Below are 23,592 nucleotides of genomic sequence, written 5' to 3' on the forward strand. Positions count from 1 at the left end.
TTTAAAGAAGAACTAATATCAATCCTTCTCAAACTCTTCCCATAACAAAAGAAGAGGGAACATATCCAAACTCATTCTACAAGGCCAGCATTACCTTGATACCAAAGCCAGACAAGGGCACTCAAAAAAAAAAAAAAAGAAAAAAGAAAACTACAGGCTATTATCCCTGATGAACTTAGATGCAAAAATCCTCAATAAAGTATTAGGAAATTCAATTCAACAATACGTTAAAAAGATCAAACATATACCATAATCAAGTGGGATTCATCTCTGGGAGGCAAGGATGGTTCGACATTTGCAAACCAATCAATGTGATACACCACATTAATAAAACAAAGAATAAAAATCATGCAATCATCTCAATAGATGCAGAAAAAATATTTGACAAAATTCAACATCCATTCATGATAAAAACTGAAAGAGGACGACACACACCTCCCACATAATAAAGTTGATATATTATAAGCCCACAGCTAACATCATACCCAGTGATAAAATGCTAAAGCTTTTCTTCTAAGATCAGAAACAACACAAGAATGCCCATTCTCACCACTTTTATTTGACCTAGTACTGGTAATCCTAGCCAGAGCAATTAGGCAAGAAAAATAAACAAAGGGCATCAAAATCAGAAAGGAAGAAGTAAAATTTTCTCTAGGTGCACATAACATATTATATATAGATACCCTAAAAACTTTATTAAAAAATGTTAGATATAATGAACAATTTCAGTAACGATGCAGGAAACAAAACACACAAAGAACAGTTGCATTTCTATACACCAACAATGAACTATGAAAACAGAAGTTAAGAAAACAACCCCACTTGCTATAGCAGCAAAAAGAATAAAACAGGAATAAGTTACCCAAGGAGGTGGAAGATCTATACTGTAAGACAGTGATAAAAGAAATTGAAGACACAAATAAATAGAAAGATAGTCTGTGCTCATGAATTAGAAGAACTAATGCTGTTAAAATGCCCACACTACCAAAAGCAATCTACAGATTCAATGCAACCCCTATCAAAATGTCAATGGCATTTTTCAAAGAAACAATCTACAAAAGACCCTGAATAGCCAAAGCAATCTTGAAAAAGAACAAAGGTGGAGGCATCACACTTCCTGATTTCAAACAATCAAGCTCTAGTGATCAAAACAGCATAAAAACAGATACACAGATCAATGAACAGAATAGAGAGTCCAGAAGTAAACCCCCGCATATATGTATGGCCAATTAATTTTTGACAAAGGAACCAAGAATATGCATTGGGAAAGGACAGCCTCTTCATTAAATGGTGCTGGGAAAACTGGATAGACAAATGCAAAAGAATAAAACTAGACCCCTACCTTACGCCATATACAAATAAAACAGATTAATGACTAGGAAGTAAGATATGAAACCATAAAACTCCTGGAAGAAAACACAGAACGTAAACTCTTTTGACACTGGGCTCAGCAATAATTTCTTTTTTGACACCAAAAGCATAGGCAATAAAAGCTAAAATAAACAAGTAGGTCCACATTGAACTGAAAAGCTTTTGTACAACAAAGAAAACCATCAACAAAATAAAAAGACAACCTACGGAATGGGAGAAAATATTTGCAAGCCACATACCCAATAAGGGGTTAATATCAGACATACACAGAACTCACAACTCAGAAGGAAAAAAACCCAAATAACCCAATTTTTTAAAAATGGGGAAAAGGACCTAAATACACGTTTTTCCAAAGAAGACATATGAATGGCCAACAGATAATATGAAAAGGTGCTCGACTGTACGCTGCTGATTGCCATGTAGACGGGTACAGCCACAATGGAAAACAGTATGAAGGTTCCTCAAGAAATTAAAAATACAACTGCCATATGATCCAGCAATGCCACTTCTGGGTATATATCCAAAGGAAATAAAATCATTAGCTGTTAAAGAAATATCTGCACTCCCATCTTCAAAGCAGTATTATTCATAACAAAGTATCAAAACAACCTAAGTGTCCATCAGTGGATGAATGGATAAAGAAAATGTAATATACAGATATACAATGAAATACTATTCAGCTTTTAAAGAGAAGGAAATCCTTTCATTTGCTACATGGATGAACCTGGAGGGCATTATGCTAAGTGAATTAAGACAAAGACAGATAGATACTACACGGTGTCATTTACATGTGGAATCAAAACAAAAACAAAAACACAAATGGAATTCAGAGAAACAGAGAGTAGAAAAGTGGTTGCCAGGAGACTGGGGTGTAAGGGAAAAAGGAGAGATTGGTAAAAGGGTACAAATTTTCAGTATTGAGATGAATAAGGTGTGAGGAAGTAATGTATAACATGGTGACTATAGCTGATAATTCTAGACTGTATCACTGACATCTGAAGAGCAGAACTGAAATGATATTCATTCACACACACAACCAACGGTAAACATGTGCGCTGATGGATGGATACGTTATTAACTCAATGGGGCCAATCCTTCTACAGTGTATTCATATATCAAAGCATCACAAAATCTTACAATTTTATTTGTGAATTATACTTCAATAAAGCTGGGAGAAAAAAAGAATACATGAAATAACTTAGAGGAAGGCTTCTAAATATCAGTCAGAACAACTGACAATCTTTATATATTTACTTCCAGTAGAGAACTGAGGTGATTACTGTCTCAATTATCATATTAAAAAGAACAGAGTTCTAATTAATGTTTTGTCACACTTAAAACTCCTAAACTAATATATGTAATAGAGCATAGCAATAAACTGACAAATGACAAGTCAATATCTAACAAGAAAAATCATGAAGATACTATAAAATGAGCATATTCTTACCCATATACATCAAACTATAAAATGCTAAGGTCTGGTGTTATGATGAAGAATTATAATACTGAATTATATCTGAGCCTGTAACTGATCAAATTTTATATATATTTAATTTAAGGAGCAAAGGTTTATCTATTGAGAATCTTATTTGGCAGATATAATTAAATTTTCAAAGGGATACTAAATTAAATAGCTGTTTTTAGTATATGTAACCAGAAGGTTACTGGAAGGCCGTATGATGTGTGTAGATATCAACAAAATAAAATTTCAAGAATGAATCCTGGTTCCAAGTCCTCTTAATTTAGATTTTATCAAAATACTGTTTTCCACATTGCTTATTTTTGGGTTAAAGGTAAACCATTAAGATCACTAAAAATAGCATTTTAAAAATATAAGGGTATTTCATTATCTCATCCAAATATCAATGTTAAAAGAATGAAGAATATTATCACAATTTGGAACAAATAAATTTGTAACCTAGATGTTTAAACTTAGTTATATTAATTCTAAAAATGCTCTTGGCTATTAAAATCTCTGTGCCCTTCCCCCTTAATTAATTTAATGAAGTCTAAAAGTATACTACAACATAATAAGAGAAGGAAGCAAGTGTGTCTTACCTAGTTACTTTGCAGTTCGACTCAATCAAGTCATTTTCAAAGTCAAGCAGGCTGGAAGGCAGATTATATTCCAACGGGGATGTCAGTCTTTTCAAACGCAACAGACCAACACAAAATTTTGCTCCCATCTCTTCTAATTCTCGAGTACCAATCTGTAAACCCTAGAAATAAAGCAATTTCATACATATAATTAGGATATTTGCTGTCCTCTGGCTGCATCTTATTATAATTACATAAAATAAATTTATAATTATATTAATAAATTAAAAGGTATTTTGTATGGGCCTACAACTCAATAAGCACAATGCCTTAACAATATAAGATCATTTTAGGTCACAAAGGAAATGGTCTCAAAAAACCATTTCTAAAACGTCTATTCTCATTCGTTACATGCAAACTATTTTCACTAACACACTGGGGAAAAAATAAACATTCTGTGGTTATATTACTCTTAGAGTTCATGTGTGAAATTATATCTTTGCAAGACATTGCTAGTATTTCTTGTAATCCACTACTTTGGATGCCAATGTTGAAATATTGTACTGTCAAAATCAAGGCCCTAAATTCTGTATCTGAACATTACCATATAGACACTTTTTACTTTAAGATAGAAGAAACTGGTAAATAAAAAAACAACAAAAGAAAGGTAACTATGTCAAAAAAAAAAAAAAAAAAGAAAGAAAGAAGGCCAATGTAGGCCAATGAGGTAGCAGTAAAATTAAGTTCCTATGCTCCAGGTCAATTAGGAATGCCCATTTCAAATCTGGTCTACTGCAGCAAAATGGAAACTTTATTGCAACTCATTACCCTTTTCTAATTGATTTTCCCAATAAACAATATAAGACTTATCAAAAGTTAAATGTCACCACATAAAATGATAAAAATGGACTATAAATCAAAACATTGCTTATTGTTTAATTTTCAGATAAAAGTGAATCTCTAAAACAAGTGAAATCCTTACACCAACAAAAGTTGCAGGTGACAATGAGAGCACACATCATTTAGAGAAAAGGTATTTTAAAACAGCTTCACAATGACCACACTAAAAGCACACAGTAACTGAAGAAAATAAATTGTAAAAACTGTTACTTGCCCTACATACAGCACATGCCTTTATAATATGATTGTTTATTTTTTTAAAGATTTTTTATTTTATATTTGAGAGGAAGGGGGAGGGGCAGAGGGAGAGAATCTTCAAGTAGATTCCCCCTCTGAGCAGGGGGAGCCTGACGTGGGGCTCGATCCCATGACCCATGAGATCATGACCTAAGCTGAAACCAAGAGCCTGACACTCAACTGAGAGCCACTCAGGCGCCCCAACTGACTGACGGTTTAAATAGTTTACCCACCTCCAAATATTCTAAGAAATGTAACCTAACTTTATTAGAACATTCATTTGCCTTCTTAATTTAAAAGCGTTAGAAAGGCTATGACTGTTTCTGAATTAGTTCACAGAAAATAAAAATAAAGATCATTTACAGCCTAAAATTCAGTAATATAAGAACATTTCTTGAGGTGAAGAAAACTGTTTCTTAAAATACCATTAAAAACTCACACACCTTATTAGCTAACAAGTCTAAAAAGTATACATTATGTGTGTAGGGGCAGATAGGAGTATATCGGAATTCTGTACTTTCCACTCAATTCTGCTATGAATCTAAGACTTCTCTTAAAAAAACGAAGTTTATTAACAATAACAAAAAAGCTTATAAAAAGTAAGTGTTATGATCACAGAATTTTAGACATTAAAAAAAACTGGCTTGGTAAAAGACATTTCTCTGCATAAGAGTTTTAAATCAACATTAACTCTAATAACTTTTTAGAAAACTGGCCTAACATTTTATGTTTCAAAATATATTTTGGCTATGTTTTTAAATGTGTTTTTTTTTTAATGACCAAAGAAATTTATCAAAATACAAATAGAATGTTTTTAAAAATCCGATGAAAGTCTATCAGTAGAATCCAAATACAATAAGAAATCCAAATATAATAAGAAAGCACTACTGCTATATCCTATAGTTGATTTCAAGGGGCATGCAAACCTCAGTTTCTCTACTTCTTTTCCTGCCCCCAGAGGCTAGTTTCAAAGACATTGATGCTTTAAGTTGCTTTCTCCAGTCTGAGTGCATAAAGAATCTCTTTAAGAAGTAATTTATAGTCTGTTTCCATAGATCATACAGTCTAAGGGCTTTTTCATCAGAGAAACCTATGGTCTTACACAAAAGTGATTCTCAAGCTTTGTTCTCATCCTACAAACTTACAGAATACCAGACTCTGAGCAAAGCTGTCCACGAGAGCAATGATTAGGAGACAGGGGTTGGGAGCTAGAGTAGTGCTCTAGGACATCTCATCTCTTATCACCATCATGTCCTTAGTAAATGAGAAGTCATTGTTTTACAGTATCTGAAGAGAATTCAAAAGACATTACATTTTGGAAGCATAATATACTGTGATCACAACCTAAAATTTAGGGAAGTCAACAGAAAGTACTGAAATTTCATTAAGTTCTATTCTAGGAGGCCCCAAAAGTTTGAATGTCAGTTGCAAGATCTATACCATTTTCTTCCAGTTTGGTACAGACTGAAAAAGTCATTACTTAGGCTTTCCAGTTAAGCTTTCCATCAAGTATAATATGTTGACATTTTTAATACTAACCAATTGGAAAATTTTTAACTCTTTCCAAACAAAGTTACAACCATTTTTATGTAAGGCATAGGAAAATCACTATTAGATTCAGTTTCCTCTTGCCCAAACCAAGCCAAATCAAACAGAATGAGGAATAATCAGCATGACACCTAAAAATCTTTCTGTGGCAAGAAAAATAAGTACTTGTAATACTTATTTGTTTGCTCTTGATTATCTAAGCTCTAACTGATTGCCCATTAGGTTCTCAATCTTCAAATTAAAAAACTCGAAGTCACCTAATATTTTATCAGTCTTTAATTTCAAAAGGAAACTTTAAGCTCCAGTTGTTTGCAATCAAAGTCTATGACACCAGGGGTGCCTGGGTGGTGCACTCAATCAAGCATCTGACTCTTGGTTTCAGCTCAGGTCTTGATCTCAGGGTCCTGAGATCGAGCACCCAGGCGGGCTCCAGTGTGGAATCTGCTTAAGATTCTCTCTCTCCCTCTGCCCCTCTCATTTGTGCTCTCGCTCTCTAAAATAAATACATCTTTAAAAAAGTCTATGACACTAGAGAAGAGCAGTCTTAGTAAAGAAAACATTTTAGTGAAGCGATATGCATTTAAAAGTCACACACACACAAAAATCTAAACATGTAAAACTTTATAAATAAATGTGTTTATTTCTAAATGCATAAAAATATGCTTACATCCAACAAATTAAAATGACAGAAAATTTTTATTAATAATGTACTACTGGCACAGCTCATTATAAATTACCAATCAGTATTTAAATGTGTACCACAAAATGCCTTCTTAAAAATTATGAATGTAGATAGGCTCAACTAAGATTTCATTAAGACCAAAAGCAAGCTATTCAAGTAGAAAGAAGTAAAAAAGAATTGCATATGATTCAATTCTATTCTTGCAAATTACATATAACTCAGTATAACAAATGTGTCATTTAATATATACTTGAAAATCACCAGCATACTATATGAAAAGTCCTTAAAATAATTTTTACCGCTCGAAGTCCTGAGATGCTTTACCTTATATTTTCCCTGATCACAGCCACATAAAGTACTTTCCATGGTGTAGCTTCTTTGTACTCCTATCTCCCTCCAAACTACAACACGAGCCGTGGATTCTTTAGATTTTTCTACTACAAAGCTACAGCTGCTCATGCAAAATGCTGGGGCAATATGGCTCAGTATCTTGGGCAAAGTCTGAAAAGATAAGAATGATAAAATATTTCAACAAGGGTTTTTTGAAATAATGATTTTTTTTGTTATTTTTAAAAATTTTCATGAAAGCACAGTGATTAGAGCAGAGCCTGTGGATCTTCTTGCTTTAGATACCCTCCTATTCCAAGCATCAAAACCATTCTTTACTAATTCAGAATTTTCTGCTTTCCTAGATGAACAGTAATCAGAAAACAGAATAGAAGAAAGGATCACATTCATAGCAGCAACCAATAAATGAACGAAAACTATGTTAAAAATATGAAAAAAAGCCCATGTTTAAAAAACAAAGCAACTTTAGTCATGAAAGATGGCCTACTAATTAAGAGATTTAACCTTGTAAATGTCAATCATCTCTAAATTAATCAATAAAGCTAAGACAATCACAAAGCTATGCCCACAACCTTTTTTTCAACTTCAGATTATTCTCAGGTTCACCTGCAGTGTCTAAATATGGGGGCAGAGCCAGGGAAACTCTGAAAGAAGAGGCTTTGACTAGAAAAATAATCCAACAGATAGTAACCTAATTATATATGTAAGGCAAGTAAAATCGTGATAACTGTGTAGAATAGATACATCTCCACAAAGAAAGAGAATTCCCAATCAGAACCAAAGGCAGATGTTAAAATTAGAATGATGAGTGGACAGAAGACTGATCACTCTCTAACCGCTCGCACCCCTGGAGAGCCACTGACAGAAACTAGCTGAAGCCACTCTTCAGTAAGTTCAGGTCTACCTGGATTGTGAATTTAGATTTACAATGAGTAAAATTGCAAAATGAAATTAAAAACACCAAACATGGAAACTTTATTTTTTAAATCTTGGGATAAGATTTTTTAAAGATTTAAAAAAAAGACTAAAAAAACCTTTATTTTTTAAATCTTGGGATAAGAAGTCTTTCTAAGCCTCAAAACTCAGAAGTCATTTAAAAAAAAAATTAACAAATATGATGTGAGTTTTAAATTGCCACACACAAAAAAATGTTTCAGTGTATTTGTAATACATACAAAGAGCAGTTACCTTAAAAACAGTAATAATTAGATGACCAGTATAAAAGTAAGCGGAGACTGTGAGAAAAGGCTTTTAAAAGAGAGGGAGAGGTCATAATTGGCCAAACATATGAAAAGATACTCAACCTCATTTATAATTACAGATATGCAAATTAAAGCCATCGGATAGTTTTTCCCTGGCAGAGAAGACAGCATGCTGTAGTAGGAGTGTGGAAACAGCACTGTCAGTCATTCTATGGGGCAGTATCAACTTATACAATCTTTACGTAGGACAATCTGGCAATACTAATCAACCAACCACTAATAGGTTGGACTACTAAACACACAAATTTTGCTACATCTGTACAGTGATAAAAATGCACAGCAATGCACATTGGCTGTGGTGTCAGAATAAAAACAGAACTTCATAAGCTACATGTATATACATTTAAGAATGAATATCCTTAGAGGCAAATCTCACAATACACATGGTAGCAATGATTAGTGAGTGAGAGATGACTTTCACATACTACTTTTTGTTTCTGGAGTGTTCCCATCTTTTTTTATATAACTCTAATCATTTTATTTATTTGGGAAAGGGGAAGAAGAAAGAGGACACCAAAAAGAAAATGTGCCTTTGAATTTCTGCTCACTGCAGTGGTATGCTACTAAAACCCTTTTGGGAAAATAACTTGGGGTGCTTTGTTTGAGCACAAATACAGTAGGTGTGCCCAAATGGAGAGCACCCAAGACGTGAAGCAATAAGATCTCCTTTCAGGTCTGGGCATACCTCAAAACACACGCAGACGCATGGAAACATGGTATGCATGTAACAGATGGCTTTATAAATTGGCACAGGAAGGATGTAATGTTTAATAAATGGTGCTGAGACAACTGGCTATATATGGGAAAACTAAAATTAGATCCCCAACCCTCATACAAAAATAAATTCCCAATAGGTTAAAAATCCAAATATGAAAAGCAAAAATTTTAGAATGTTTAACCTGAAAAAATCTTAATCGACAACAAAATAATGGCAAAATGGCAACACTTGCTGAATCTGAGTAGTTTGTGTATGTTAAATTATTTTCTGTAGTGCTATGCATGTTTGAATTCCAAAAACTCCAGACTTATCTGTAATAATTACCCTGTATCCTGCATCCTCCACAATGTCACATGAAGTTGCATTATCATTGGTATGCCAGACGGTCTCTTTGATGCTGCAGCCATACATAAATACATTCTTCTTTCGGGAATGGCCATGATAATCACAATAAACCTTGGAAAATACAACATATTTTAAAAATTAAAAAGCTTCAAATTCATATATTGCCAAATAAAGCTAGTTAATACCAAGACCATAAATAGGTCTGTTTCTTTGCCCTTTATATTGTAAGTGAGCCACCATTAAACAAGTAGAATTAATAAAAGTAGTAATATCTAGTTCTGGAAAGGATCTGTGATTAATTCCAAAATGGCTAAATCCTTTCCAGGGCCTACATCAAGCCACAAGTTCTGCTCTTTCTCACGTATCTACTATTTACCATTTAAAAAATAATAAATTCAATTTTAGTTCAAATCTACAGCAGCAATCATCACTGATCCAAGAGTTGTTAAAACATTTACCTAATTTGAAAGAACATGAAAATGCCTTCATGAAAAACACTATTTAAAAAAGGGTATGATTTCGGGGCGCCTGGGTGGCACAGCAGTTAAGCGTCTGCCTTCGGCTCAGGGCGTGATCCCGGCGTTCTGGGATCGAGCCCCGCATCAGGCTCCTCCGCTATGAGCCTGCTTCTTCCTCTCCCACTCCCCCTGCTTGTGTTCCCTCTCTCGCTGGCTGTCTCTATCTCTGTCGAATAAATAAATAAAATCTTTAAAAAAAAATAAAATAAAAAATAAAAAAGGGTATGATTTCAATTAAGAGCATCATTTTTAAAATGAAAAATGAAGAACAGGCTTGCATTTCAATGCTGTTCCTTCTCTACAGTTTTCCTATCTTTCCCAAAGGAAGATTACCTCATTTAAACCACAATGGGAACATTCTACACAAAAACATTCTGTGGAAAACATATATATATACACAGTTTGGTAGTCTCCCACCGTGCCTACACCACCTTTTTCATGTGAATACTGGAGACTTACCTGCATCAGAGTTGACTAAAGAATTCAGAAATAAGCTTCTACTAGTTTGAGAATCTGGAAGATACATCCTATTACCTTAGTGTTGTTCAAACACTGAAGTTAAATACCCAAAACTTACAACTAGGAGTTACCAATATTCATAATCAAAAAAGATAAAAGTAAGGAGCTCATGGGAACTATAAAAATTAAACCTGATGAAATAAGAATATGGATGCACTGTATTAATTTGACACCATAAAACACTGATATTATGTAATTGATAACAGAAGTAGTTAATAGAAGATATTTTAAAGAAATTGCTTTTGAAATTAATGCTTAACTTTTATAACCATAAAATACTGAGTTGTTAATTAACAAAATCATTTCTTTGACTAAACGGAGTACAAATACTTACCAGTGGTAAATGCTTCACAGCAGCCAGGTATTGTAGCAGCCCCTTAGCATGGTAAATTGTAGGATGTAAATCTGGATTTGGACTTTGCCATTGTCTATTCAGATCCTCTCCACTTAAAGAACAGCGGTGACTACACATATGGAAACACAACCACAAACATCAGTACTGATAAACTCTTACATATATTTAATTTTATGATTCTATTGCAATAACTATTTCCAGTAAACACACTAGTCATTAAATAAACACTTATTAAGTATTTGCTTTGTGTAAGATCTTGTGTTACATGCATTTAACTTGGTAAGTTTTCAGATACTTAGGCCAACATGTTCCAGCTATTGGAAAAAAACTTAGGGGTGCCTGGGTGGCTCAGTCTGTTGAGCCTCTAACTCTTCATTTCGGCTCAGGTCATGATCTCAGGGTCGTTAAGATTGAGCTTGGAGTAGGGCTCTGTGCTCATTGGGAGTCTGCTTGAGATTCTCTCTCCCTCTTCCTCTGTCCTTCCCTCTGCTCTCCCGCTCGCTCTAACAATAAATAAATAAATAAATAAATAAAATCTTAAAAAAAGAAAAAATTAATTCTCAATTCTGGGGTCTGATTTCATGCTCTATAAAACTGATTAATGGTCATATTTTCCATTCTGACTATATAATAATTTGTTATATACTAATATCCTGTACTTTGATTATATTAGTTATTATGTAAAAGTGCTATCTGAGGGGCACCTGGGTGGCTCAGCTGGTTAAACATCTGACTCTTGATCTTAGCTTGGGTGTTGATCTCGGGGCTGTGAGTTCTGGCCCCGCGCTGGGCTCCAGACAGGCCAAGGAGCCTACTTAAAAAAAAAAAAAAAAGGAAAAGAAAGAAAGAAAAGAGAAAGTACTATCTGAGCTGGGCCCTCCTAAAAAAGAGAAGTATATGAAAAGTTTACATTCTTGCAAAAGTTCAAATGTATTTTCATTTAATCGCAGGTATTACATAAGGCAATTGAGCAAAAATTTAAGCAAACTATCAGATGGTGATAACAGAAATATAAATAGAATTCTAACTGATTAATGTTTCTGAATTAAAACCAGTCATAAAAATCTCATTTTAATTCCAAAACATACTACTTAAAAGGAAATTATTCTAGCTTTTTCATTCAAAAATTTCCTAAAATATGAGAAATATCCATGCTATCTTTATTGAATAAATAAAATATGGTATCCTCAGCTTTGCAGATGCTCATAACAGCAAGTCCAAATTCCCATCTTTCAGAAACAGAGACCTTTATCAGAAATAGACAGAACACCCTGGCAAAAACTAAGCAAAGAATCAAAGGCTTTGAATGCCATACTCAACGAGTTGGACCTCATAGATATATATAGAACACTACACCCCAGAACCAAAGAATACTCATTCTATTCTAATGCCCATGGAACATTCTCAAGAATAGACCATGTTCTGGGACACAAAACAGGTCTCAACCGATACCAAAAGATTGAAATTATCCCCTGCATATTCTCAGACCACAACGCTCTGAAATTGGAACTCAACCACAAGGAAAAATTTGGAAGAAACTCAAACACTTGGAGACTAAGAACCATCCTGCTCAGGAATGACTCGATAAACCAGGAAATCAAAAATCAAATTAAACAATTTATGGAGACCAATGAGAATGAAAATACAACAGTCCAAAACCTATGGGATACTGCAAAGGCAGTCCTAAGGGGGGAATACATAGCCATCCAAGCCTCACTCAAAAGAACAGAAAAATCGAAAATGCAGTTTTTATATTCTCACCTCAAGAAGCTGGAACAGCAACAGAGGGACAGGCCTAATCCATGCACGAGGAAGCAGCTGACCAAAATTAGAGCTGAAATCAATCAAGCAGAAACCAGAAGTACAGTAGAGCAGATCAACAGGACTAGAAGCTGGTTCTTTGAGAGAATCAATAAAATTGACAGACCACTGGCAAGACTTATCCAAAAGAAAAGAGAAAGGACCCAGATTATTAAAATTATGAATGAAAAAGGAGAGGTCACGACGAGCACCATTGAAATTGGAAGGATTATTAGAAATTTTTATCAACAGCTATATGCCAATAAACTAAGCAATCTGGAAGAGATGGAATCCTTCCTGGAAACCTATAAACTACCAAGATTGAAACCGGAAGAAATTGATTCCTTAAATAGGCCAATTAATTATGAAGAGATTGAGTCAGTGATAAACAACCTTCCAAATAACAAAACTCCAGGCCCGGACGGTTTTCCTGGGGAATTCTACCAAACATTCAAAGAAGAAATAATACCTATTCTCCTAAAGCTATTTCAAAAAATAGAAACAGAAGGAAAGCTACCAAACTCATTCTATGAGGCCAATATTACCTTGATCCCCAAACCAGGCAAAGACCCCATCAAAAAGGAGAATTACAGACCGATTTCCCTAATGAATATGGACGCCAAAATCCTCAACAAGATACTTGCTAATAGAATCCAACAGTACATTAAAAGGATTATCCATCACGATCAAGTGGGATTCATACCTGGGATGCAAGCGTGGTTCAATATTCGCAAATCAATCAGCGTGATACATCATATCAACAAGAAAAGACTCAAGAACCATATGATCCTCTCAATCGATGCCGAAAAAGCATTTGACAAAATACAGCATCCTTTCCTGATTAAAACCCTTCAGAGTGTAGGAATAGAAGGTACATTTCTCAATCTCATAAAAGCCATCTATGAAAAGCCTACTGCAAATATTATTCTTAATGGGGAAAAGCTGGAAGCCTTTCCCTTAAGATCAGGAACTCGACAAGGATGCCCACTCTCGCCACTATTATTCAACATAGTACTAGAAGTCCTTGCAACAGCAATCAGACGACAAAAAGGGATCAAAGGTATTCAAATTGGCAAAGAAGAAGTCAAAATGTCTCTCTTCGCAGATGACATGATACTCTATATGGAAAACCCAAAAGAAGCCACTCCCAAACTATTAGAAGTTATAGAGCAATTCAGTAACGTGGCAGGATACAAAATCAATGCTCAGAAATCAGTTGCATTTCTATACACGAATAACGAGACCGAAGAAAGAGAAATTAGGGAATCCATCCCATTTACAATAGCACCAAAAACCATACGTTACCTTGGAATTAACTTAACCAGAGACGTAAAGGACCTATATTCTAGAAACTATAAATCACTCTTGAAAGACATTGAGGAAGACATAAAAAGATGGAAAGATATTCCATGCTCATGGATCAGAAGAATTAACATAGTTAAAATGTCCATGCTACCCAGAGCAATCTACACTTTCAATGCTATCCCGATCAAAATACCAAGGACATTTTTCAAAGAACTGGAACAAACAGTCCTTAAATTTGTATGGAAACAGAAAAGGCCCCGAATCTCCAAGGAACTGTTGAAAAGGAAAAACAAAGCTGGGGGCATCACAATGCCGGATTTCGAGCTGTACTACAAAGCTGTGATCACAAAGACAGCATGGTACTGGCACAAAAACAGACACATAGACCAATGGAACAGAATAGAGAGCCCAGAAATGGACCCTCGGCTCTTTGGGCAACTAATATTTGATAAAGCAGGAAAAAACATCTGGTGGGAAAAAGACAGTCTCTTCAATAAATGGTGCTGGGAAAATTGGACAGCTACATGCAAGAGAATGAAACTTGACCACTATCTCACACCATACACAAAAATAAACTCCAAATGGATGAAAGACCTCGATGTGAGACAGGAATCCATCAAAATTCTAGAGGAGAACATAGGCAACAACCTCTACGACATCGGCCAAAGCAACCTTTTTCATGACACATCCCCAAAGGCAAGAGAAACAAAAGATAAAATGAACTTATGGGACTTCATCAAGATTAAAAGTTTCTGCACATCCAAGGAAACAGTCAGAAAAACTAAGAGGCAGCCCACGGAATGGGAGAATATATTTGCAAATGACACTACAGATAAAGGACTGGTATCCAAGATCTACAAAGAACTTCTCAAACTCAATACGCGAGAAACAAATAAACAAATCAAAAAATGGGCAGAAGATATGAACAGACACTTTTCCAATGAAGACATACAAATGGCTAACAGACACATGAAAAAATGTTCAAAATCATTAGCCATCAAGGAAATTCAAATCAAAACCACACTGAGATACCACCTTACGCCAGTTAGAATGGCAAAAATAGACAAGGCAAGAAACAACAATTGTTGGAGAGGATGTGGAGAAAGGGGATCCCTCCTACATTGTTGGTGGGAATGCAAGTTGGTACAGCCACTCTGGAAAACAGTGTGGAGGTCCCTTAAAAAGTTAAAAATTGAGCTACCCTATGACCCAGCCATTGCACTACTGGGTATTTACCCCAAAGATACAGACGTAGTGAAGAGAAGGGCCATATGCACCCCAATGTTCATAGCAGCAATGTCCACAATAGCTAAATTGTGGAAGGAGCCGAGATGCCCTTCAACAGATGACTGGATTAAGAAGTTGTGGTCCATATATACGATGGAATATTACTCAGCTTTCAGAAAGAACGAGTTCTCAACATTTGCTACAACATGGACAGCACTGGAGGAGATAATGCTAAGTGAAATAAGTCAAGCAGAGAAAGACAACTATCATATGATTTCTCTCATCTATGGAACATAAGAACTAGGATGATCGGTAGGGGAAGAGAGGGATAAAGAAAGGGGGGGTAATCAGAAGGGGGAATGAAACATAAGAGACTATGGACTATGAGAAACAAACTGAGAACTTCAGAGGGGAGGGGGTGGGGGAATGGGATAGACCGGTGATGGGTAGTAAGGAGGGCACGTATTGCATGGTGCACTGGGTGTTATACACAACTAATGAATCATCAAGCCTTACATCGGAAACCGGGGATGTACTGTATGGTGACTAACATAATATAATATAAAAATCAATAAAAAAAAATTACGTTCATTTTTCCCCCTACGTACTTGGCCCTAGGGTTTTTTTTATTTACAAAAAATATTCCTATAAAAAAAAAAAAAAAAAAGAAACAGAGACCTTTCCTAATTCCCACAAAAAATAAAATTGCACTAACTGTAAGCCATCTAAACTTAAAAAGAAGTTATCTTCTAGTATTGCCAGTCTAAAGACTTCTTTCTGTCAAAACCACACCTCTTCCTATCAGGAAGAGGTCAGCAGATAGAGCCAATCCCTATCAGTGGAAAGAGGTCCCAGAAGATTCTAAATCTTGAACAACCCAAGATCATGCCACTAACAAGCAAAAAGGAATATAAGAGGATATGTTAAAAATCTTTCTCATATCCGGACACTGATTTTTCTAAAACAATTCAAGCAAGACATACATTTTATGAGATCATATTCTCATGGAATACAGAATTTCTCAAAATATCATACTGGTATATAAAATGTATTTTCCTTTAAAAATTCATCTTAGATGACTTCCCCACCAACAATTTCTTTGTTCTAGAAAAATCACTCAATCTGTTTTCCAAATTAAGTTGGATGCTATTATTTTGACCAGTTTATATGGGACAGCCACAACGTCTATAGCATTTCTATAATGTTTGTTTCACTTACTTTCCATTGATGACACCATCTGGATTTAGCATAGGGACAATTTTAAAAATATAGGATTCTCGTAGGCTCTGGGCAGTAGGGTTATTACTCATGAGGTACTCCAATGTTCCCTTCATTACCCAACTTGCATTAGTTTCTCCAGGATGTACCCGAGCAGATAAGAAAACGTAAGGGCGGTTTCCTAAAGTACACATAAAATGTCAAATTAAAATGAACAACTACTCAGAATTTATATGATGTTTGACTTCGGGGACTTGGAAATATTTCTATTCAATTGTGAATTCTGATATACATTCATAGCAACACTCCCTGTGCACCAACTATATACAAGAGTGGAACTAGGCCCTATAGAGAAAACATACAAAACCCATATTAAGCCATGTCCTAAAGGAGTTCACAGTATGACATAACACAATAAATAGTATTTGAGTCACTTATTTATTTCCCAATAATTAATCTGACATATAAAACTAGTTCTTTTATATAATCTTGTTTTTTATAAAGAACAAGTAGTTGGGGAAGCTTTAAATATAAATTTATTTTTCATAAACTCATGGGGGAAAAAGTGAAAATGTCATTTTACCCATTTTATAGTTGCTATAATAAGCACAGATAAAATAAGGTATAGCTGTTCAGAGATTTACAGAGAAAAATTTTTCACTATACATTTATATATACAGGTCTAAAATATAACCACTCAGCCCACCTGCTCATATTTTCATGCATAGCAAGCTCTTTCTCTTTCCTAAAAATACTTAATCTTCTTATCAAAATTAGAGCAGTTTTCTTATTTTTTCTATTATAGCTGTACATCTGAGACAACTGTAAAAATATAGCAGGGGAAAAACAAGTAGCTATTCAGTGCTAGCATCAAAGCATTTGATAGGTTTCTGGTGGTTTTATTTATAAATTAAATTATTTTATTAGTTTAATAAACTAATCTTAATGAAATTAGTTTGTTGTAAATTTTTAATAAAATTAGTTTACTGTAAATTTTTAATCGTAAAATTTAAATTTTAAACATTTAAAATTTAAATTTTTAAATGTTTTAACGGTTCATGTATTATTACATGAACCGTTAAAACATTTTGTTGTATTATACTTTGGGTAGGTCTTCTAAGGATAAGAACTACAGAATATTCATTATGAGAGAGACCTCAGAGATAATCTCACATAACTCCCCCATTTTCGAAACGAGGAAAATGGCCAAAGGGCTAAGCAGTAGGAGGACCAAGACCAGAACCCAAGACTTCTGATGCCTATTCCTAGTACTGTTGCCCTGACAAAATATATATGAAGCAAAGGAAAATAAGAATAACTGGTATTTTGAGTGAAGAAGACAGACTTACTGAATTGACAGATATGTTCATAATAATTAGACTCTGGCATTGCTGTTATAGTCACCAAGGGACAGGTGTTTCCAGACAGGGTTTCACATAACACATCTTTTCGAAAATAGATTTGCTGAGGATTGTGTGCTGATTCCAATTTTTGAAGGTGCATCTTGATAAAAATTTAAAAGCAAAGTATACAATCACTTAAAAACTCCCTAGGATAAATAGAAATAAATGCATCCAGATCTCCATATAACGAAAAGTGTATCAGATTCCTAATTCCTTCTCTGAAACCCTCAGGGAGCCAGATGTAGTCCAAACATCAGTTATTTGGGGCAGTTGAGAAAGGGGATAGATACAGTGCATATATCATTAATTCTGCAATACCCCAGTGGGGCCAGCGGCAGCAGCCTGTAATAAGTATATTATTATTTCTGCAGCAAAACATACGAGGAGTCACTCAAAGTGGAATCAATATTCTAAATAAGCTCACATCAATTCAAGCCAGGCTTTGCTGCCAAATGGGCTATGAGAAAGCTTTTGGTTTTCAAAGCTTTCTGAAATTTGAAATTATAAAAATGACTATAGACCTGCAGAATGAAATATGTAGCACAGATTTTAACTTTTCCTTATTTCAAGATTAATTCAGCCTCATTGTAAAATGCCTAGAAGACACAGAAAGTACAAAGAAAAAATGTAAAACATCCATAACTGCATCACCTAGATTACTACTAACAAATGCCAATGTAACCTGCTTTTATCATATTTATACACACACATTCATAATTACGAACACCATATCATAGCACTCAATAGGTGAATTACGTGTCTTTTGAAAACACAAGTTTTAATGGTTTTAGTATATGGTTATACCACACATAAATCATTTAATCCCTTATTTTAAGATACTTAGTTGGTTTCCAAACTTTTGCCTATGTTTGTTCACATAATCACAATTTACTATATGGTCACGATTTCTGTGCAGGAAACCGTGCCCAGCATTGGGGATGTAACAGTGAATGAATAGACCCTACCTTTGGGAAAATGTATACAGAGTGCTGTGAGAGCCTGTGATCAGGGGTGGGGAGCCTAGCTGAATCCGGACAGTGAGGAAAGCTCTCCTAAAAGAAGTCCCATTCAAACCGAGATCCAAAGGCTGAGTGAGGAGGGCAGAGGGGAGTGCTGCAGACAGAACGGAGGTATACGGGAAGACCAGCACAAAAGAAAGAGGAAGGGCATATTAAGGAAATGATAAAGATGTCCTGCAGCTAGACCAGGAAGGGTGAGAAACAGAGTTAGCACAAACTGAAGGGCCTCATAGGCCATTCTTTCACAAGGCACGGCATATTTATGTATGGCTGGTAACTGAGATAGAAAAGTGACATGTGGATGACCTTAACAAAAAATGAACAGGCATATATTTTACTGTGAATTAATACCACAAATATTAACTTAGGATGAGGATAAACTTTAAAGAGTGAGTTATTTTAAAGTCCATTTAAAGATAAATATTAAGTATATAAATAGCTCAAACAGTACGTGGATATGGCAAAAATTGTGAAAAATAGTAGAGAAATGATGATATGAACCATGGTAAGAATTTCAGACTTCATAAAAATGGCAAGAGAAATCACTAAGGAGCTTTAAAAAGGAGATTTATGGGAATAGATCCTCCCATCAAGGAGCCCTCCTGCTGAAATGAAGAGGAGAGGGGACAGTAGTGAATTTCAGAACACCAGTGAGAAGAGGTGGCAGAAGTCCAGAGGAGAGGCAGCGGTTTGCCTGCAAAAGTCATGGTAGCGGCATTGGAAAAAAGGAGGAGAATTCAAAATACATTAATAAGAGAACGTCAGTAAAGAACAATAATATATAACCCTGTAAATAATAACACTATATATTCTCATGCTATGTTATATGGCACAGAAGGATAACTGGTAATACCTTTATTGTAAGTTGTAACCTTTATTAAAATAAAGTCAGCCACACTGAATGTTCTCAGCCTCGCTATCTCTTCAGTTCAGTAGGGTATGTTTTTCTTTCCTTTTCCCCTAATAATTTAGAAGCTTGTTTCTAAATCACAGTGTTCCAATTTCTTTCTGGGTAAACTGATCATACCTCTATGATCTTTGATCATTAGGACAGACATTCTGTACTGAGAAAAAAATTTACCACAGTAATTACTCGAATTCATTTTTGTTTTGTTTTACAATGCAAATACTCAAATATCTCAAAAGAACCCACACAAAACAACACCTATACCTAAATTCTAAAGAATCTGGATCTAGAACTCCACATCAAACCAGTAAAAGAAAGGAATTTCCTACAGAAAAACTTACACATTCTTCTGTTGTAAATTTTCTGAGATTCAATGCCTCTCATTAAAACAAGTGGAAATCTCACCTAGTTAAAATGTGTCAATCATGGAGAACTACAGATTTCTACACAAAGATGAGAGTAAAAATCTTTTCAAATTTCTTTAGTATTTCTACTAAATAAAAATAAAGACTACATTCCCATCTTACTCCTTCTAATGTTTTCAACAAGTACTGTATTATTTTCTAAAATATTCAGCACTGGATTTTTTTTCTCATCTTATTAAGATATTTCATTAAAACCATTTTTTCCAACTACCTGACACACGCATATCGCACAGTAACTGCCATAACACAACTTCATGAATTCTCACCTGTAAAGTTGAATATGTGTATGGATAGTGATAAGCAAAGTAGCAAACATCATCTTTATGTGGAAAACTGACAGTGAATGTAATTGTATAGTAGGATTTTCCCTTTTGCCCACCTGCAGCAACTGAACTTCTTGAGAAGTGATTTCTGCAATAGAAAAGCACAAAACATAATTATTTTTTCCACACAAAAGTTCTGATTTTCCTTACTACTTTTTTAAACAGAACTTCGGAGGGGGGAGCCCACACAGTTTATAAAAAGTTTAGCTTAAATATTCTATAAAAATTAGATCTGGTGCTAACAAAGCAGTTGATTGCTATCGGCCGACATTAGTTTTCACCTCTGGATTTACTATTAAATGGAGTTGAGACCCTGCACATCAATACAAAGTTTAGAATCTAATTCCTTGTTAGCCACACACATCACTGGATCTCAGCAATTATCATCAATGACTGCTACCACCACTAGATGAAAGGCTAATGGCTGCCTTTCAAGTGGATGGATCAGAGGACAATAAATTCACTACCAATTTTAAGATTACAAAAAAAGAAATAACTAGATGTGATGTGTTTCCTGATGTGACGCAAAAGGAATTCACTGCACCATCTATGAAGTATTCTTGCCAAAAATCAAACCTGAAGTTGATCAAGCTTCTAGATCTAACTACTATTTTACAGGAAATCAGTGAGATAGAAGAATTAATTATCACCACAGGGATGCAACCAGCAAACCCCAAAATGTGGAAAATCTTGCATGACAAATGACCCAGTTTCTTCAACAAATAAAGGAGAAATAGTAAGAAAAAAAGGGAAACCTACATATTAAAGGAGACTTAAGGGACATATCAACAAAAATCAAATGCAATGTGTGGCCTTGGTTGGTTGGATTAAAACAAACCAACTATAATACAACACTTATGAGGGGCGCCTGGGTGGCTCAGTCTGTTAAGTGCCTGCCTTCGGCTCAGGTCATGATCTGCTCAGGTCATGATCTTGGGGTCCCGGGATCGAGCCCCTGGGACAAAGCCCCATGTCAGGCTCCCCGCTGAGCAAGGAGCCCAATTCTCCCTCTCCCTATGCCCTTCCCCCCTGCTCATGCTTGCTCTCTCTCATGCTCTCTGTATCTCTCTCTAAAATAAATAAATAAAATCTTAAAAAAACACCACGAGACAGCTGGGGAAGTCTGAACAATGACTGGTATTTTATCATTTTAAGGAATTTACTTAGGTGTGATAATAGCATTATGGTTAGACTGTCTTTAAAAATCTCTAAAAGACAAAGATCTTTGAAGTATTTATCGATAAATACGATATATGGAAATGCTTTTAAAAATTCAGTGTGCTTACACCAGTTAGAGTGGCAAAAATTGACAAGGCAAGAAACAACAAATGTTGGAGAGGATGTGGAGACAGGGGAACCCTCTTACACTGTTGGTTGGTACAGCCACTTTGGAAAACAGTGTGGAGGTCCCTCAAAAAGTTAAAAATAGAGCCACCCTATGACCCAGCAATTGCACTACTGGGTATTTACCCCAAAGATACAGACATAGTGAAGAGAAGGGCCCTATGCACCCCAATGTTCATAGCAGCATTGTCTACAACAGCTAAATTGTGGAAGGAGCCAAGATGCCCTTCAACAGACAAACAGATAAAGAAGATGTGGTCCATACATATAATGGAATATCATTCAACCATCAGAAAGAACGATTACCCAACATTTGCAGCAACATGGACAGGACTGGAGGAGATTATGCTAAGTGAAATAAGTCAAGCAGAGAAAGACAATTATGATATGGTTTCTCCCATCTATGGAACATAAGAAATAGCAGGGAGATGGGTAGGAGAAGGAAGGGAAGAATGAATGGGGGGTAAACAGAAGGGGGAATGAACCATGAGAGACTATGGACTCTGGGAAACAAACTGAGGGCTTCAGAGGGGAGGGGGAAGGGGGATTGGGATAGGCCGGTGATGGATATTAAGGAGGGCACGAATTGCATGGAGCACTGGGTGTTATAAGCAAACAGTGAATCACGGAACACTACATCAAAAACTAATGATGTACTGTATGGTGACTAACATAATAAAAAAATTAAAAATAAAAAAATAAATAAAAATAAATAAATAAATAAAATAAAAATCCAGTGTGGAGGTAGGGGTGAAAGTATTCCTAAAACAAAGCTAAAGATGTGCTGATAATTGCTGAAACTGCATGTTGAATAGATGTGGTCTCATTATCCTATTACCTACTTTTGTAAATGTTCGAAGATTTCCCTAATTAAAAGTTTTTAAAACTACACATTACTTTTCAGACTTTAAATATCACTGACATCTGATGGCCTAATAGTACCTTGTCTATCAACCTAATTTCTAAAATTTCAAATCATTTTATATTATTTAAGTCATGAACTGAAGAAAATCCACGACCAACAGTTTATTTACTTGCTCGCACATACACATGCACGATATTCTCAAACTGGTATTGTCTTCATTAACGTAGCCGCCATATCTTGAATACTCAGTGACAAGGTGCTATGGGTTGAGGAAAATACAAAGTAAGTTCCAGAACTTTTGGCCAACCCTTTTCTCCCCTAAGTGTAACATCTAATTGGAGAGGTATTAATAATACCACATTATAGCTATATGGTAGTCTGGAAGTTATATTCTCTCACAGACTGGTGGAAGTGGTTTTATTCCCATCGTGCAGACAAAGAAGCACTGAAAAGACTTGGCTGACATGAAAAGTTAAGACACAAGCAAAGACAGATTTTAATCCTATCTGGATTTCAGGCTTCAGGAAAGCAACTAGGATAGTGCTTGTTACATAGAAAATAGTTAATAAACGTCTGTAGAATTGACCTGAATTTCAGTTCCAGGTCTGGAAGTAGCCAAAAGAAGAAACAAAAACGAAAGTAAACAAATGAAAATCCTTGCCATCACCCCTTACCCAAAACAGAACCACCACCTGTCATGTTACAAAAAGAAAAGCATTCACTGACAATTTCTATTCCAATTTTATGAGAAAGAGATAAATAAGAGTATTTTTATGTTAACCTACCATTAAAAGAAATACAAAATGTATTCAGGCACAGATGAACTGCACACCATCTTATATTTCTAGTCCTCATTTACTACTTATTTTGCTATTATAAGTAGGGGGAAAACCCTGCGGAGATGAATTCTAGGAAA

General features: G+C 35.2%; 1 protein-coding gene across 4 annotated transcripts in view; it reads right to left on the bottom strand.

Moving 5' to 3' along the window:
• Nucleotides 1–23,592, bottom strand: part of AGTPBP1 (ATP/GTP binding carboxypeptidase 1) — a 160,962-nt gene that overhangs the window by 14,169 nt on the left and 123,201 nt on the right. For all 4 annotated transcript variants that reach the window (XM_045780977.2, XM_045780979.2, XM_045780980.2 and 1 more), the window contains 7 exons: nucleotides 20,411–20,555; nucleotides 17,740–17,893; nucleotides 16,391–16,571; nucleotides 10,820–10,949; nucleotides 9,428–9,559; nucleotides 7,100–7,276; nucleotides 3,430–3,590 (listed from right to left, as the gene is read on the bottom strand). In XM_045780977.2, the coding sequence (XP_045636933.2) occupies nucleotides 3,430–3,590; nucleotides 7,100–7,276; nucleotides 9,428–9,559; nucleotides 10,820–10,949; nucleotides 16,391–16,571; nucleotides 17,740–17,893; nucleotides 20,411–20,555 (1,080 nt within the window). The remainder of the gene's footprint in view (nucleotides 1–3,429; nucleotides 3,591–7,099; nucleotides 7,277–9,427; nucleotides 9,560–10,819; nucleotides 10,950–16,390; nucleotides 16,572–17,739; nucleotides 17,894–20,410; nucleotides 20,556–23,592) is intronic.

The sequence above is a fragment of the Ursus americanus genome, chromosome 34 (genome assembly GCF_024610735.1).
Source record: "Ursus americanus isolate L20-20 chromosome 34, mUrsAme1.1.p, whole genome shotgun sequence".
Taxonomy (NCBI): domain Eukaryota; kingdom Metazoa; phylum Chordata; class Mammalia; order Carnivora; family Ursidae; genus Ursus; species Ursus americanus.